We start from the raw sequence: 17,283 nt of genomic DNA on the forward strand, positions 1-17,283 counted from the left end.
TTTTGTTTGAGAAAAATTAACAAGGTAGCCTTGAAAAATAATTAGAGGAAACCAAGTTCAGGTAGTTGCTTAAATTTACCCAAATAGTATAGTTGTTTTAAGCAAAAATAAAACTTTCTCTTTCACATCGCTGACAAGATACACTGTGTTTTAGTTTACCGTATTTTCCGCACGATAAGGCGCACCGGGCTATAGGGCGCACCCCGAAAAAATAGTTTTTCGTCATATTTTTGACATACATAAGGCGCACCGGATTATAAGGCGCTACAATGGGAACGTCGACAAAACAGTCAGATAGTTCAGTCAAACTTATTACCCCCTTAACATTCCGAAAGCTTGCAAAGAAGCAAATACGTAAACAGATGCGGATGCGGTGTCCGTACGATGTCACTCAAATGCATCGTTCCAAACATGACTCGGAAGGTTAAACTCTTGGGATTCAAGAAATGCCAACCATTCCTTAGTTTCTATTATCTTTTTCGCACGCAACTTTACTGTGCATATGACAATAAACACTTGGAATTGAGTTTAATTTAAAGATAGACACTCCATTCCATCCATTATCTGCACCGCTTATCACAGAAACATCGAGTTCAGTCTGAAACAAGATACAGGGAAATATATATAGCCGGAGTAGCTCACCGAAGTCGTTGTGTTCATAATAATGTCCAGCCAATGTCCTCTTATATACGTGAGTGTAGTAAATCCAGGAGAATAAAATATTTACAAATACAGTATAGTAAAAAATGCTTTCTGTATGCCGTCAACCACGTGCTATACACATTCATCTTTTTTGGCCAATTGCAGGCTTTGTTTTGCCGTCTAAGCCAATGCCAGCCTGTAAATGATAAAAAGGATCCGCCCCTTGACCTCAGAATAACTTTAGACAATAGTAATCGATTCAACTGATGATTTACACATCTTTTTTGGCCAATTGCAGGCTTTGTTTTGCCGTTTAAGCCAATGCCAGCCTGTAAATGATAAAAAGGATCCGCCCCTTGACCTCCGAATAACTCTAGCCAAAGGTGATCGATTCAAATGATGATTTACAAATCTTTTTTGGCCAATTGCAGGCTTTGTTTTGCCGTTTAAGCCAATGCCAGCCTGTAAATGATAAAAAGGATCCGCCCCTTGACCTCCGAATAACTCTAGCCAAAGGTGATCGATTCAAATGATGATTGACACATTGGTTAGCCAATGAAACGCCGGTAAATAAATCCTAGCATTCACCGCGGACTACTTGGCGTTCGGGGGAAAATCTAGTCGGCAAGTTAGTTGGAAGACTTTGCAACTTAATGTTGATCCATAAATAAGGCGCACTGTATTATAAGGCGCATGGTCAGCTTTTGAAAAAAATAAAGGCTTTTAGGTGCGCCTTATAGTGCGGAAAATACGGTACATTAAGAAGAACCCTATATTGTTTTAAACACACAAAGTGTTTACTTTCCAACAAACTCTGATGACTTATGTCCAAGTTCAAGTATTACTTGTTTGATGCTAAACCGCTTAATAATAATAATGAGATTTATTAGGCTAAGCAAAAAAATCTCACAAGATAACAATACAGTGATTGTTTATCGTTTTCGAACACCAATTAACGGCAAAATACAAAAAGAAGACAATCATATTGACCAACTGTTCCTAATGCATCGCGAGCGCGCATCTGTGCTGCCCTCACTAAACTGCAGGCTCATGCCATTTAAACAAAATGAATGCCATATTAAAGGAGAAATGCAGTGCAGTTTCCGCAAGATATACAGACATTACTACAATACTTGCACCGCTTCTCTGTCTCTCAATTATTTGTGATTGAAATTGTGATAGACACAATTAGAATATCGGCTTATTATGTGAATTTAAATATAGTTAGAAATACAATTATGATACTGCAATGTAATCCTTATTTTACATAAATGTAATTTGATTACCTCTTTTTTCTGTAATTGTAACGGAATACAAGATTTATTTTTTGCGCTCATTACGTGACACCCTTACATGTATTATGTTACTCCCCAAACCTGATTAGGAAGTACACTATTCATCTCCATTGTTTTTTAAGAAAATAAAATGCAAATTACTTATTGTCCTGTTATTTTATCCAACTGTAATTTTTCAAACTTTTTTTATGGTTCACAAAGAGCAAAATAAGCTTTATTGCATTTATATAATAATAATAATAATAATTTCGTTGTATTGTCATTCTGTGTAACAATGTACACAGAACGAAATGTCGATTACACCTGACCCGTTGTAGCAAGCCGATATCTTATTCAAGTAATTAAAGTGGAATTTTGGCAAATTTTAGGTTATCCGTTCCAAACATTATAACTATTTACATAACTATTAACTAATGGATGAATTGAATTGAAGTCTGTCTCAAAAGCATAATATCTTATCTGACTGAGTCAAACTGCAAATACATCGTTTCTGTTGACATTTTGCCTCATGTTCTTCCTCTACAGGGCACGAAGCTGCCTTTGCAGCATTCCTCTGCTGTCTCTGCAAGGTTGGGGCTCTTAAAGTAGATGATCAGCTGGCTATTGTTTTTGAAGTTTTTAACAAGTAAGTAGTTACTGTGAATTTGTATTTAACCCAAGAAAACACACACCAGTGCTTCCAATTGTTAATCTGAAAAAAAGAAAAAATAATAACTCTCTACTGGCAGAAAATGTTGTCCGCTTCAAATATGAGTTATGTTCTTTTAGGGTTTCAACTTTATTTTATAATTAAAATAAGAAAAAATAACTAACCAAATTGTTAATTATTTGGGTAAAATAAGAAAAAAATTCCTTAAAACTAGTTGCATTGTCTGATGAAGTTCCCAGATACTTTGCTCATCTCATCTCATTAGCTGCACCGCTTGTCCTCAGTAGGGTCACGGGGGTGCTGGAGCCCATCCCAGCAATCATCGGGCAGTGGGCAGGGGACACCCTGAACTGGTTGCCAGCCAATCGCAGGGCACAGAGGGACAGACAACTCACTCGCTCATTCACACCTTGGGACAATTTGGACCGGCCAATCCACCTGAAATGCATGTCTTTGGAATGTGGGAGGAAACCGGAGTGCTCGGAAGAAACCCACGCAAGCACGGGGAGAACATACAAACTCCGCACAGTAAGTTCGGTAGCTGGATTTGAACCCACACAGGAGGTTCCCAAGACCTTAGAACTGTGCCGCACACGCGTTGACCACTGCGCTGCCGTGCTGCCCTACTTTGGTCATTTTATGTCATATTTTTCTTAATTTTTTATACTTTATTATACTCTATTTTTATTTCTTTATTGCAATTCAATTATTTATATGTAATTATATTTTTACTTCAGTCCAAAAAGGAAAAAGAAAAAGTCTCTAAAATAAGCAAGACTTTCTATTATGGCCGATTGCCTCCTGTTTGGCCCTATGACTGGCAGGCAACCAGTTCAGAGTGTCTCCTGCCCACTGTCCGAAGACAGCTGCGATGGGCTCCAGCACCCCCCACGACCCTACTGAGGATAAGCGGTGCAGATAATGGATGTATAGGCCTCCTGTTTGGTCATTTAAATTATTAATTTTTCTTGTAAAAATACATCACCTTCATCAAATCAAATTAATTTTTTTTGTAAAGCACTTTTTAGGCAAAAAATTGCATTCAGCATACAACAAGTCAGTAAAATCCCCGCTCCCCTCCTATCGACAACCCAAAAAACATTCACAGATACCATACTCGGATAGAAATAATGGTTGAAATACAATAAAATTGAATAAGTAGTAATAGAGCAATTGAACCACATCATACCAATGTGGTACCTCCAAATGAGGAAACACTGAAATATTAAAATACAAATTTAAAAAATGCAAAACAAAACATTAAATTATGAAATAAAAAAGTAAGGAATGATACAGTAAAAGATTAGAAGTTAAATAGATCAAAACTAGATAAAAATGATAAATAAAAATCCATATTAAAAAAGTGGGTCTTGAGCCTCCTCTTAAAAATATCAAGGGTCCCTGCAGACCTGATGTCCTCCAGCAGACTGTTCCTTAGGTGAGTACCAAATTGGCTGAATGCTGCTTCACCATAGGTTTTGGTCCTCACCCTGGGAGCAGTGAACAAGCTGTTGCCAGAGGATTTTAGGGACTGCGAGGGCCGCTATATTGAAAGCAAATCAGCCACTGCAACGGTTTTAAAACTGATGTAATGTGATCCCTCCCCTTACGCACCAGTGCTGGTGAGTTTTATAATAGCTGCAAATGAGCAATACTGTTTTAGGGCAGACCAGAGAGCAGGGCATTACATTAATCTAAACAAAAACATATAAAAGCATGCATCAGTACCTCCGTGTTTGCTTGAAAAAGAAATGGGCGGACTCTGTCTATATTCTTGAGATTATAAAAGCCCCTTTTTGATATGTGGAATAAAATTTAACTGAGTCGAAAATAACAACCCAAATCTTGGTCCATGTAGTTAGATTATCCCCAATTTCACATAACTTGGCTAATTTATGTTCTATTTGTTATTTTGTTGAAAAAAGGGTTAAAACATGGCAAACGTTTAAAATAGAATGAAAATACTTAAAATGACCAATATCTTCCGCCAACAATATGCAATATGTTTATAAGTGTGGTAGGAGAAAATAATCAAAACCAAAATGGTTTCCTGTTGTGAAGTATTATTATTTTATCTTATCAAAAAATTCCGTATTTTCTGGACTATACAATGCACCAGATTATAAGGTCCACCGTCAAAAAAGGGTATTTTGTGAAATATTTTTTCATATGAAATTAAAAGTACTGTGTTAGCTAAGGTTGCATCAAAATAATATTATTAAATAATGGAAACTTTATAGAACTATAATTTTGAAATCTTGTTTCCCCACTTACCCTATTTTCCGCACTATAAGGCGCACCTAAAAGCCTTTATTTTTTTCAAAAGCTGACCATGCTCCTTATAAAACAGTGCGCCTTATTTATGGATCAATATTAAGTCCCAAAGTCTTGCAACTAATGCAGCAGCCGCCGACTAGATTTTCCCCTGAACGCAAAGTAGTCCGCGGTGAATGCTGGGATTTATTTACCGGCGTTTCATTGGCTAACCAATGTGTCAATCATCATTTGAATCGATCACTATTGGCTAAAGTTATTCGGAGGTAAAGGGGGCGGATCCTTTTTAATCATTTACAGGCTCGCATAGGCTAAAGGGGCAAAACAAAGCCTGCAATTGGCCGAAAAAGATGTGTCAATCATCAGTTGAATCGATCACTATTGGCTAAATTTATTCAGAGGTAAAGGGGGCGGATCCTTTTTATCATTTACAGACTCGCATAGGCTAAAGGGGCAAAACAAAGCCTGCAATTGGCCGAAAAAGATGTGTCAATCATCAGTTGAATCGATCACTATTGGCTAAAGTTATTCGGAGGTAAAGGAGGCGGATCCTTTTTATCATTTACAGGCTGGCATAGGCTAAAGGGGCAAAACAAAGCCTGCAAATGGCCGAAAAAGATGAATGTGAATAGCATGTTGGGTTGACGGCATAGAGAAAACAGTTACAGCACATTATTATTGAACACAACGACTTCAGTGAGCTACTCCGGCTATATATATTTCCCTGTATCTTGTTTCAGACTGAACTCGATGTTTCTGTGATAAGCGGTGCAGATAATAGATGGAATGAAGTGTCTATTTTTAAATTAAACTCAATTCCAAGTGTTTATTGTCATATGCACAGTAAAGTTGCGTGCGAGAAAGAAAATAGAAACTAAGGAATGGTTGGCATTTCTTGAATCCCAAGAGTTTAACCTTCCGAGTCATGTTTGGAACGATGCATTTGAGTGACATCGTACGGACACCGCATCCGCATCTGTTTACGTATTTGCTTCTTTGCAAGCTTTCGGAATGTTAAGGGGGTAATAAGTTTGACTGAACTATCTGACTGTTTTGTCGACGTTCCCATTGTAGCGCCTTATGATCCGGTGCGTCTTATGTATGTCAAATATAGGACCGAAAACTATCTTTTCGGGATGCGCCCTATAGCCCGGTGCGCCTTATTGTGCGAAAAATACGGTAGATTCACTCATAAATGTTCAGGGGATGTCCTGAACTGGTTGCCAGCCAGTCGCAGGGCACACAGAGACAGACAACTCCCTCGCTCATTCACACCTAGGGACAATTTGGACCTGCCAATCAACCTAATATGCATGTTTTTGGAATGTAGGAAGAAACCGGAGTGCCCGGAGGAAACCCACGCAAGCACGGGCAAAACATGCAAACTCCAAACAGGAGGTTCTATCCAATCTCATGACCTCAGAACTGTGCCACAGACGCGCTAACCTTTCAGCCGCCGTGCCCCCCTGCATTTCATTTTAATCATTCTAATTTTATTGACCATATTTTCTGGCCTATATGGCGCACCGGATTATAAAACACACCTGTACTTATCTGACAATTTAATGGTTTTAAGGTGAGCATTATAGTCCGGAAATACTATTATAATGAGATAATTGAAGAGTTTTTTATATTTTGTTTTAAATGGGGAAAATTGATTTCAAGTCCAACACATTTTCCTGTTCTTCCCCATTTCTTTACTTCAAATTATTTCCAAATTAAATATGTGTTTTTTTTCCCCAGATATCTCGCAGTGATGCGGAAACTTCAGAGGACCTACAGGATGGAACCAGCTGGAAGCCAAGGTGTATGGGGTCTCGATGACTTCCAGTTTCTACCTTTCATTTGGGGTAGCTCACAATTTATAGGTACTAAGATTTTCAAATTTTCTACAAATTTCCACAAAATACTTTATGTATATAATCTAATTGACAACCAAAAGTACTCAGGGTTTTTTGTTTGTATTATATCTCTGTTAATTGAACATATTGTCGCTTTTTTTTTTTTACTTTTTGCCTCAATGGAATTACATTGTAAACATTTTCATATCGGCGAAATAGTAAAACAGTGCTACAAAATACTTCAAATCTTCCTTAGTTTATTTTCAGATAGATGCTACTAGTGATGTACCAGAATGAAGATTTGTTGCCAAAAATGAAAATCTTGTGAAAAAAGAAATTAGATACTTATATTACACTGATACAAAATAAGGAAAACTGTTGAGGGATTGAAATTGCAAATACCAAAATCAAATTCATTGTATTTTGAATAAAGTGACTGGTTGTAATAAAAAATAAAAAGCTTCTAGCTGCTACACTGCACAATCCCACTCTCGCCTTTGTTGTTTATATTTTTAAGGTATTTGAGCTTTTAATAGACAGGAGAGTGAAAAGTGGCCAGAAACAAGAGGAGGGGACTGATGGTGTAGCAAATGAGTCACATTTGCATATTTGCCAAAATAAAATAACAGTAAAATAATAGAGATGTGCGATGTGTGCATAGCTCCTCCCACCCCTACTGCTCACTCAATCAAATTGCTCTGTGTGCTCGGCTGGTGTTTCTAGCTGTTTTTCTGTGGGTTTTCATTTTAAAGTTTCTCAACAGCAAACCTAAATTATTTAATAAGCTACCATAAAAGGTATTCCTTAGCGACTTACTGACAAAACTGCAGGGATGTGATTTTTCCGCTAATTCGCGGAATTCCGCTTTTTTTATCTCCAAAAATAAAATTTTAAGATTTCCGATTTTTTAATTGGTAAAAAAACCGATTTCGTCTCTACAGCATTCCATTTTAGTGTTTCCGTAACTGAAATGAAACGTACTTGCGATTGGTTGAAGTCTCCGTGTTGACCAATAAACGCGCTTCTTATAAAGGCGTAGGAGTATGCCATTGTTCATTTCTCACACGTTTTTGCCGAGTGTTTAAAGAAAGATGTCCGAGATCGAACGCAGAGATGCTCCGCGAGGTAAAGAAATTGATAAGATCGTAAAAAACAAGTTTCGATCGGACTGGTTGGAGAAGGAATTATCTACAAATGTTGGAAAGAAGACTGTGACGAATTTGTTCAGTGACTTTATTCGAAAAATCGATCGTGCCGGGAAAGCGCTTTGCATTTGATGCCATGATACCATTGTCTATGGTGGGAGAGGTTTCAAAGCTCTTGAAAGTCACGCAAAGAGCAAAAAACACGTGAAAGAACTCCAGTCAAGAACAACAAATTATTCCATCGCTGGTAGTTTCGGTGCCCAAACGAAAACTCCAAAACTTTAAGGCCTCCATCCGTTATTGACACCACAAACGGAAGCGGTAATAGAGAGACGTGATCCACCCCAAAAACCTGTACCAGTTGCTGATAGAGTCGTGAATTTTGAGGTAGGTGGTAAACTTTTCAAATTTATTTGACAGTTTTCCCCTTTTTTTCAAAAATACTATAACGTAATAAAAATGGCCATAAATATTTAACAATTACAATAATAGATTTTCATGTGTACATTACACCAACACTTTACTGTAGGGCCTATACTTATTGTACTTTCATTTATAGATAACATCTTCTGCTATAACAAAGACATTTGTGGTATGTTCTAATATGAGTTACTTTTCATTTGGTCATGATACAAGTATTTCCTCATGAAATTTGAACTCTTCAACATGATTTATGTGTTAACTTAGTAATCACATGAGTTAGATATGATGATATTCTCAGTGATAGTTTTTAAAAGCAAAGGCAGTCCAATGTTTTTTAATGTGACTGATTTTGAGTTGACTTAAACTGTAATTTTATATGGGATAGTTCAAAATACATTGAAAATTGATGCTGTTGTTTTGTCTATTTCTTTGTCATCTGAGTGCATTGAAAGTACTTAAAAAAACATAAAACCCATGAGCTCCGGGGGGCTTCGGCCCACTTGTCCCCCCACCAGGACACTGCCCTGGACCTAGCTGGGTGCCCGCGGCCCCCAGACCCCGCCTAATTTTCAGATAATTTCACTTTGGTCAAATCACATCCCTGAAACTGGCATCTGTTAATGTAACAACTTGACTGTAAACTCTAAGTGCTCTTTATATAGTGGACCGAACCGTTTCTCTCACTAGATATGCGCGCACAAGACTCAACTCCGCGTTTATCAGAATTGAAACGCTATAGATGAGAGTATAACTTTATAATTGTATTTCTGAGCCATATGTGCTCATGAAAAAAGCCATATATGGCTCGCGAGCCATAGGGTCTGGACCCCTGGGCTAGAGGCTAACAAAAACGTGGGCAAACAAACAAGAGCTCCTGTTTTGAAGACATTCTCGATCTCCCTTTCAAGCGCAAAATGAAAAATATGCAGCTGCATCGTGCACCAACTCCTTCCTGAGTAAAAGTGGGCTTCATGAGGATTGCCTCACATTAGAAGTTACTTTATCACAAAAATTTTCTTTCAGATTGACCGCAGCTTTTCCAGTGCCCGTCTCTCAGCTTCTGTTGTCAGGCTGTCTATCACAAAAATGTTCTTTCAGAGTGACCGCAGCTTTTCCAGTGCCCGTCTCTCAGCTTCTGTTGTCAGGCTGTCCAGCTCTGTGCCCACAACAGAGCTCGCTTTCCTCACCAGTTTATTGAGACGAGAATATATATATATATATATATATATTATATATGTGTGTGTATAATGATTATATGAAACTTTGCTATCTTCTGTAGATCACCCAACCCTGGAACCTCGGCACTTTATTGATGAGAGGGTGGTAAATGAACATCAGCAAGACTACATGTTTCTGGAGTGCATCAAGTTCATAAATGAGGTGGGATGATTTACATTTCTTGCAAGCACACATGCATTTGCCCAAAAAAACACCATATACAGTAGTAGCATTCATAGTTTTCTAGAATATGTAAAATGAAGCATGCAGTGGTAATGCCAAAATTACATCTGGTAGTTGCTCAATATTATATTTAAAGGATATACAGATGCTCCCCTACTTACAAACATTCGAGTTAAGAAAAACGATAGATTTCGATCATTTTTTGGGGATGTCGAAAAATACTTGGACATTGCTGTAAGTTCGATTTATTTATTTTATTATTTTAATTTTAACTGTGCACCTTTTTCAGAGTAGAGGACAGTACTGTAGTGCTTCTTTCCGCTGCTACCGGCGTGTGGTGCTGTGAGAGCTCACTTAGCATCCACCCCGAAGAAGAAATCCGGCTTCCTCTTCCTAGTTTGTATGTAAGCATACAATACTGTACCTCCAGCGCTAAGAACTTTGACATTTTCATCGTTTAATGTCTCGTGCATCCATTCAATATGGTTAATGTAAAGAAGAGGCTAGCTGTTTCTTTTGAAATAAAAGTGGAATAAGAAAGCTTGATGCAGTTGAAAAAAATGTTTTGATCGCTTTTTTTCGGCCACATTCTACCACGGAGGAGGAATTTCTCTAACTCTTGGATCTTATCTTCCAAAAGTAAGTTAAACTTAACTTTATCTTTAAAGAGCATATTATTTTATTAAATGTTGATTTTTTTAGTACAAAATAATACAGGTTATACAAGCCTTAAACATACTTGTATAAGCCTTAAACATAGATTCCATACATGATAAAGCACTGAAGCAACTTACGAATGATCGTCCAGAATGTATCTCGTTTGTCAGTAGGGCACCGTCTGTAACAAAAATATGTAGTCTTCTAGTGATTAACTGAGTCACTCAAATATTCTTCCGTATCAGTAGGTAGCAGCAGATTTAATAATAATCTGCCTACAGTGTAAAATGAGTAAATGATATTGGCAACTGATTTAGCATTTGCAAGTCACACTGGGTATTTGTATATTGTATTATTTTTGCTTTATTATTGTTATGTTCTCAGCGAAGGGATGCTGCTGGAAATGTGAATTTCCCTTCGGGCATGAATAAAGTATCTATCTATCTATCTATCTATCTAGCTTGACGGATGATCCAATTTGAGCTAACATTCTCCGAAGAAATTTTGTTTTGACTTTTTCATGTAATTATTCTCATTCACTTAGTAGTGGATATAATTTTAAATTATAAAGATAATAGTTCTACTGGCAGATAAAATTGCTAATTTTTTGGTATATTAATTATTAATTAATCTTTTTAAAAGTTAAATAATTAGGGTGGAGGAAAATTAATAAAGACCATGGTTTCAGGCAGCCAACGGCAGATAACATTGTTAATTTTAATACCTTAACGTTCCAGCCGTTCGACTTTTGGTAAACAAATACCTGTCTGTACGATGTCACCAGTACTAAGATATTCAAGATATTTCATAATATACTCATCTTAGAAACTTCACGATTCGTCTGAAAAGAGATACCCGAAAACTATAGGGCCAAGGTAACTCACCATTACGTCCACTGGCCATCTTCATACACTTTAAATGTCCATGAAAATGGCTTCGTTAAATCAAGAAGTATTCAACGGTGTAAAATATTTCCTCCAAAACACACGATAGGTCCGACAGATAGATATCCACCTTAAAACATTTTTGCTTCATTGGACCTTCTTGAAATGTTTTTGTTTCGCTCCTAAACTCCCCTTTGAAAATAAAAAGACTCAGAAAATTATTCTCAATATGGTAGTCAGTCCTACCCTTTCGATTGACACCTTTCTTGGCCAATAGCAGGCTTTTATTTCACTGTCCACAGTTTACGTTAGCCTATACAGGCTTGCTTGATAAAACAGATATCGGCTCCAATATGTCAGAATATCTTCAGCCAGTAACCAAATCAAATGATGATTGACAGTGATTTTTCAACCAAAAGTGTGCCGTGAGAAATTATCCAATGTCACTTTTTAAAATTTAAAATGTTATAAAACATTTATGATTGATTTTCTGCAAATATTATGTCATTGTCAAGTGTCTGTGCTGTAAAAACAGGGGTTATTATAAATTATATTGTAATTAAACATACTGTTCAGTGTAATTATACATTTTTGGTGAGTGGTGTGCCGCGAGATTTTTCCAATGTAAAAAAACGTGCCTTGGCTAAAAAAAAGTTTGAAAAACACTGGGTTAGCCACTTAAATTTCTACCATAATATTATGCCATTTTCTGGCAGTGTATTTAAATCAGAGCCAGAAATAACTAGTGCAAGGCAATCCATGATTGATTTTTACGCACCTTTGGTGTTCATTTTACCTCTGAGGAGTGATGGGTCCCGGGGACTCGCATGCTCAAAAATCTATGGGTCCCAACAGAGATCTATAGGTCCCCATAATTTAGTGTTATCGGGGTTGAAATTGTAAATCGGCGACAAATATAAAATATAAATCGATATATTAATTCAGTTTTAATCAACAGAGTTTATTGGTAATACAAATAAGTTATCACTTCAAATTTTTCCGTTCACAATATTGTACATTATACAAAATAATATTGCTGAAATATTAATCTATATATTCATGCAGTTTTAATCATCACAGTTAATTGGTAATACAAAGCAAGTTATCACTTCTGATTTTGCAGTTCATATATTCTTCGTGGTTTATCAACATCCAATCCATTATCATCCTCCTCATAGCTTAACCAGGAATAGAATTTAGTCCATTTAGGCAGAAAAGTCCTTTTCTTACAAGGAGTATTCTTTTGTTTATTTTATTTCGTCAAATCATTCACTTCAACACACGTGTTTTCCTGCCTCCTCTATCTTCCGAAGAATTTCTCCGCTGTTTTTTCGTGCCGGAATTATTGCCGTTTTCTGCATTATGTTTCGACTTATTACTGACACTGAAGAAATAACCAATTTTGTGTTGATTTTCACCTTCCCTCGACGACAAGCACCACAATGACGTAATCTCGAAGCAACGAAATCTCGTTTGCCGAGATCGGCGTGCAGACGAAATCTTGAAACGCGAGACCAAAACAACAATGGCGAATCTGCCCGACGAAAAGTTTGGAGTGCGGTAAATCTTTGTAAAAAAAAAAAAAAATAAAAAAAAAAAAGTAAACGGGTAATAATGACAATTTTGTGTCAAAATGGTTGCGTCCCGGGGACACACGTTGATTTGCGCCCCTAGCAAAAATGATGCGTCTAGGACGCAGGGACGCATGCATACGAGAACACTGCACCTTATTTCGCACAAGTCTGCACTATTATCGATTTACTTCTGGAAAGAGAAGTCAAGTCATGTTTATTTTTATATCCAGTGTCTGAAACTCATGACAAAAAGTTACCAGACACCAAGGCAGACAACTCTGAAAAGTTGCCTGCCCAGCCATAAAGTTGCCTGCCCCATTTTTCACAACTTGAGACACAATAAGACAACTAATCGCAAAAAGAAACATTGTTGCAAAGTATTAAGGCTTGAGAATCAGATTATATAACAGAACAACACTTTAAAATTAAGTTTATTATAAATCTACTTATAAGATTCATTGTATGTATATGACATCGCTGTTTTCCATCTGCCATCAGTATGTGCTTGTATTTACTCATCTTCATTCATGCAAGTTTGCATTGCTTCGTCTGCTACAAGCCACTTGAACTCCTCTTTCTACAATGCTTTTAATGTACTTTTAGGTTTTGTAGATTTTGTTAGCTTCTTTTGAATATTTCTTCTAGCGCTGAGGTTTTGGCTCGATTCCTAACCACTTAACCATCCCTTAATCACAGGGAGTCTCAAAGGGCTGCACGGACCACAGATTATTGCAAACCACAGACTATTATTATACCATCCCCTGATCCAAAACTTGCACAAGGGCAAGGAAAAACTCAAAAACCTCAACATGAGGAAAATGAAGAAACCTTAAGAAGGGACCACACATTAGGTAATCACCCTTCCAGGATGACCAGGCTGCAATGGATGTCGCAATAACAAATAATACACAGATATTGTCAGCATGAAATATAGATCATTGATAAGCTATAGAATAGAAGTGTATTTTAAGCCTAGATTTGAACAGTTCCACTGAGGTTGCAGATCGAATCTTAGGGGGCAGAGCATTCCACAACACTGGGGCCCGAATGGAGAACGCTCTCGAACCTGAGGTTCTCTTCTTGGCTCTTGGGATCACTCGTAGACAAGCATTTTCAGAGCGAAGGCTCCAGACTAAAACAGGGGGAAATTAAATCTGAAAGATATGAGGGAGCAAGTCTATGCATGATTTTGTAGATAACCATAAAATCACATTTTAAGTTCACATGGAGCCAATGCAGGTTAGCTGAAATCTGGGTAATGTGATCAAACTTTCTTGTCTTTGGTAAAAGCCTCGCTGCAGCATTTTTGAAGGGCTCTTGATTTTGGACTTCTGGAGACTGGAGAGAACATGACAGTAATTGAGACGGGTGAATTATAATCTCTGCATCGGACTGGTACAGCATAGAGCGAATTTTAGCAATGTTGCGAGGATGGAAAAAAGCTGTCCTAGTAATATTTTTAACATGTGTTTGGAAGGACAGATTGGGGTCAAATGTGACAGCTACATTTTTGACTGAGTCAGTCTGGGTGATATTACATTTGTCAATATTCAGAGCAGTTTTTGAGAACAGGTCCACGGCATTTAGATGGACCAATAACTACCATTTCAGTCCTTTCAGAGTTAAGGCGCAAGAAGTTGAGTGACATCCATTCTTTTATTTTAGTGAGGCAGGCCTCCAAATTTACAGTTAAGTGGGGCAGATTTCTTCATCTGAAGATATGGGTTGAACGGAGTCAAACATTTGAATTTCAAAATGGCTAAAAAATTGGCCAAAGTAAAATTACAAATTTGCAAACGTTTTAGTGTAGTAAAGTAGTCGTCTCCAAATGGCCAGCTTTGTAAACACCTAAAATTACCCTTAAAAATATGTAAAATACAGTGTTCAGTTTTTCATATAGTGATCAATTTTAACAAGGTACCACAGACGGTTTCAAGGTATTGTCTCATCTGTTTTCCAGCTAAGAGGCCCATGCCACACTCATCTGCACCTGAGCCTGAAACACCCTGGATGTAATTTTCATTTAATAGCATGTGTTTGCCATTTGGATTTCGAATCTTAACTCTTGTCCCACTCACACTACATACTCTACATCATACTGTTTAGACTCGTGATATATCCACGTTCTATTCGTATTTTACTACTGTAACTTTTTGAATAAATAGTATGGATCTTAACGGTTTTGCAAACACATTGTAAGTATTAGATAAATATGAATACCGAGGAAAAAGGCCGAGTTTTATTCGAGGCAAGGCAGATGGAATATATTGGTAGTGTGCCAGAGCAGGAACTGTACGCTTTGTTTTTGTTTTGGGGAGGAAAGGGAAGGGAGTGAATTAGAAGGGAGGTGTGTTGGTGGAGCAAGCTACATCCTTTTCCTCCTTCTTCCTACTCCGACTTACTGCCTCCTTCCCTCGCTCTCCGTCCTGTGCAATTTATTCCGCCTTCCTCACAGTTTTGATGGGCTGCTGTTAGTGTTTCAAAGTGGCCTCCATGTGGTCTGTATGCTAACTGCTTCTCTTAGATTCCTCCCTACGTCATGAGGGATTTCCATAGTAAGTTTTCCAAATTTTTACTGTACATGTTTTTTTTTCTTCAATTATTTCCAGCTGTCAGGAGTATACACAAACATATAAGTGTAATATATATACATATACAGTCGTATGCAAAGGTTTGGGCACCCCTGATCATTTTCAAGATTTTCCTTTATAAATCATTAGTTGTTTCGATCAGTAATTTCAGTTAGATATATCATATAGCAGACAATCACAGTGATATCTGAGAAGTGAAATGAAGTTCATAAGATTGACAGAAAGTGCAATAATTACTTGAAGAAAAGTAGGCAGGTGCATAAATTTGGGCACCCTTGTTGTTTTATTGATTTGAATACCTTTAGCACTAATTATTGGAACACAACATTTGTTTGGTAAGCTCATTGACCCTTGACTTACATACACAGGTGAAGCCAATCATGAAAAAGGGTATTTAAGGGGGCCAATTGCAAGTTGTTCTCCTCTTTGCATCTTCTCTGAAGAATGACAACATGGGAGCCTCAGAACAACTGTCAAACGACCTGAAAACAAAGATTGTTCAACATCATAGTTTAGGCGAAGGATACAAAAAGCTAGCTCAGGGATTTCAGCAGTCGGTTTCCACTATGAAGAACATAGTTGTAAATGGAAGAACACAGGCACAGTTCTAGTTAAGGCCCGCAGTGGCAGGCCAAGAAAAATCTCAGACAAGCAGAGGCGAAGGATGGCTGAGAACAGTCAAACTCAACCCACGTACCAGCTCCAAAGACCCACAGCATGATCTTGCTGCAGATGGTGTCACGGCGCATCGTTCAACTATTCAGCTCACTTTGCACAAGGATAGCTGTATGGGAGAGTAATGCGGCAGAAGCCTTTTCTGCGCACATGCCACAAACAGTCGCTTGAGGTATGCTAAAGCACATTTGGACAAGCCAGCTTCATTTTGGAATAAGGTGTTGTGGACTGATGAAACTAAAATTGAGTTATTTGGACATAACAAGGGGTGGTATGCCTGCCGTAAGAAGAACACTGCATTCCAAGACAAACATTTGCTACCCACAGTAAAATTTGGTGGTTGTTCCGTATGGCCAGTGCAGGTACTGGCAATCTTGTTAAAGTTGAAGGTGGTACGGATTCCAGTCAGTGTCAGCAGATTCTTACGAACAATGTTCTAGTAGAAGAATTTACTTTTATTGTCATTCTTTGAAACAATGCACACAGAACGAAATGTCGATACACCTGACCCGTACAGTTAAACTGTAGCAGCAGCCAAACAGATTTTAGTCATTAGGTGAGCAAACCCCCCCAATTCCAACCCTTAATGCTGAGCGCCAAGCAGGGAGGCAATGAGTACCAATGTTGTAAGTCTTAGGTATGACTCGGCCGAGGCTTGAACCTCGTCCTACGCATCCTAGACGCATTATTTTTGCTGGGGACGCATAGTGTCAAATCAACGTGCGTCCTCGGGACACAACTTTTTTGACACAAAATTGTCATTATTACCCGGTTACTTTTTTTAAAAAAAAGATTTACCGCACTCCGATTTTTTTGTCAGGCAGATCCACCATTGTTGTTTTGGTATCGCGGTTCGAGTTCTCGTCTGCACGCAGATCTCGGAAAACAAGATCTCGTTGCTTCGAGATTACGTCATTGTTGTTGTGGTCGTTGTTGAGTGAAGGTTAAGTATGCATACCTGTCAACCTGTACGTTTTTGCCGTACAAAGTACGTTTATTATGCATTTTAAGAAGTGTACGATGTACAAGAAAATCTGTACGGAAAAAACGCAAATTTGGCAATCATGGGTACCATCCGGTAAACACCGACCATCACGAAAACTGCAAATCAATAAAGTCAGACGAGTTCGAGTTGTGTAGTAAAAGTCCGTCTCTTTTTAGAGAACCGGCTTTTTCGGCTCAACTCATTAAAGAGAGCCGGCTCTCAAACGGCTCACTTGCTTTGATGCATT

At 37.9% G+C, this 17,283-nt stretch overlaps 1 protein-coding gene across 9 annotated transcripts in view; it reads left to right on the forward strand.

Annotated features, from left to right (window-relative positions):
• The window catches only part of ptpa (protein phosphatase 2 phosphatase activator), an 88,162-nt gene that overhangs the window by 14,939 nt on the left and 55,940 nt on the right, over positions 1–17,283 (forward strand). For 8 of the 9 annotated variants that reach the window (XM_088319688.1, XM_088319686.1, XM_088319689.1 and 5 more), the window contains 3 exons: positions 2,463–2,562; positions 6,604–6,728; positions 9,549–9,649. In XM_088319688.1, coding sequence (XP_088175814.1) covers positions 2,463–2,562; positions 6,604–6,728; positions 9,549–9,649 — 326 coding nt within the window. Of the gene's footprint in view, positions 1–2,462; positions 2,563–6,603; positions 6,729–9,548; positions 9,650–9,959; positions 10,217–17,283 lie in introns of those variants that run through there. The other variant, XM_088319695.1, reaches the window with a different exon arrangement.

The sequence above is a fragment of the Urocampus carinirostris genome, chromosome 16 (genome assembly GCF_059441175.1).
Source record: "Urocampus carinirostris isolate Australia breed hairy pipefish chromosome 16, RoL_Ucar_1.0, whole genome shotgun sequence".
Taxonomy (NCBI): Eukaryota; Metazoa; Chordata; class Actinopteri; order Syngnathiformes; family Syngnathidae; genus Urocampus; species Urocampus carinirostris.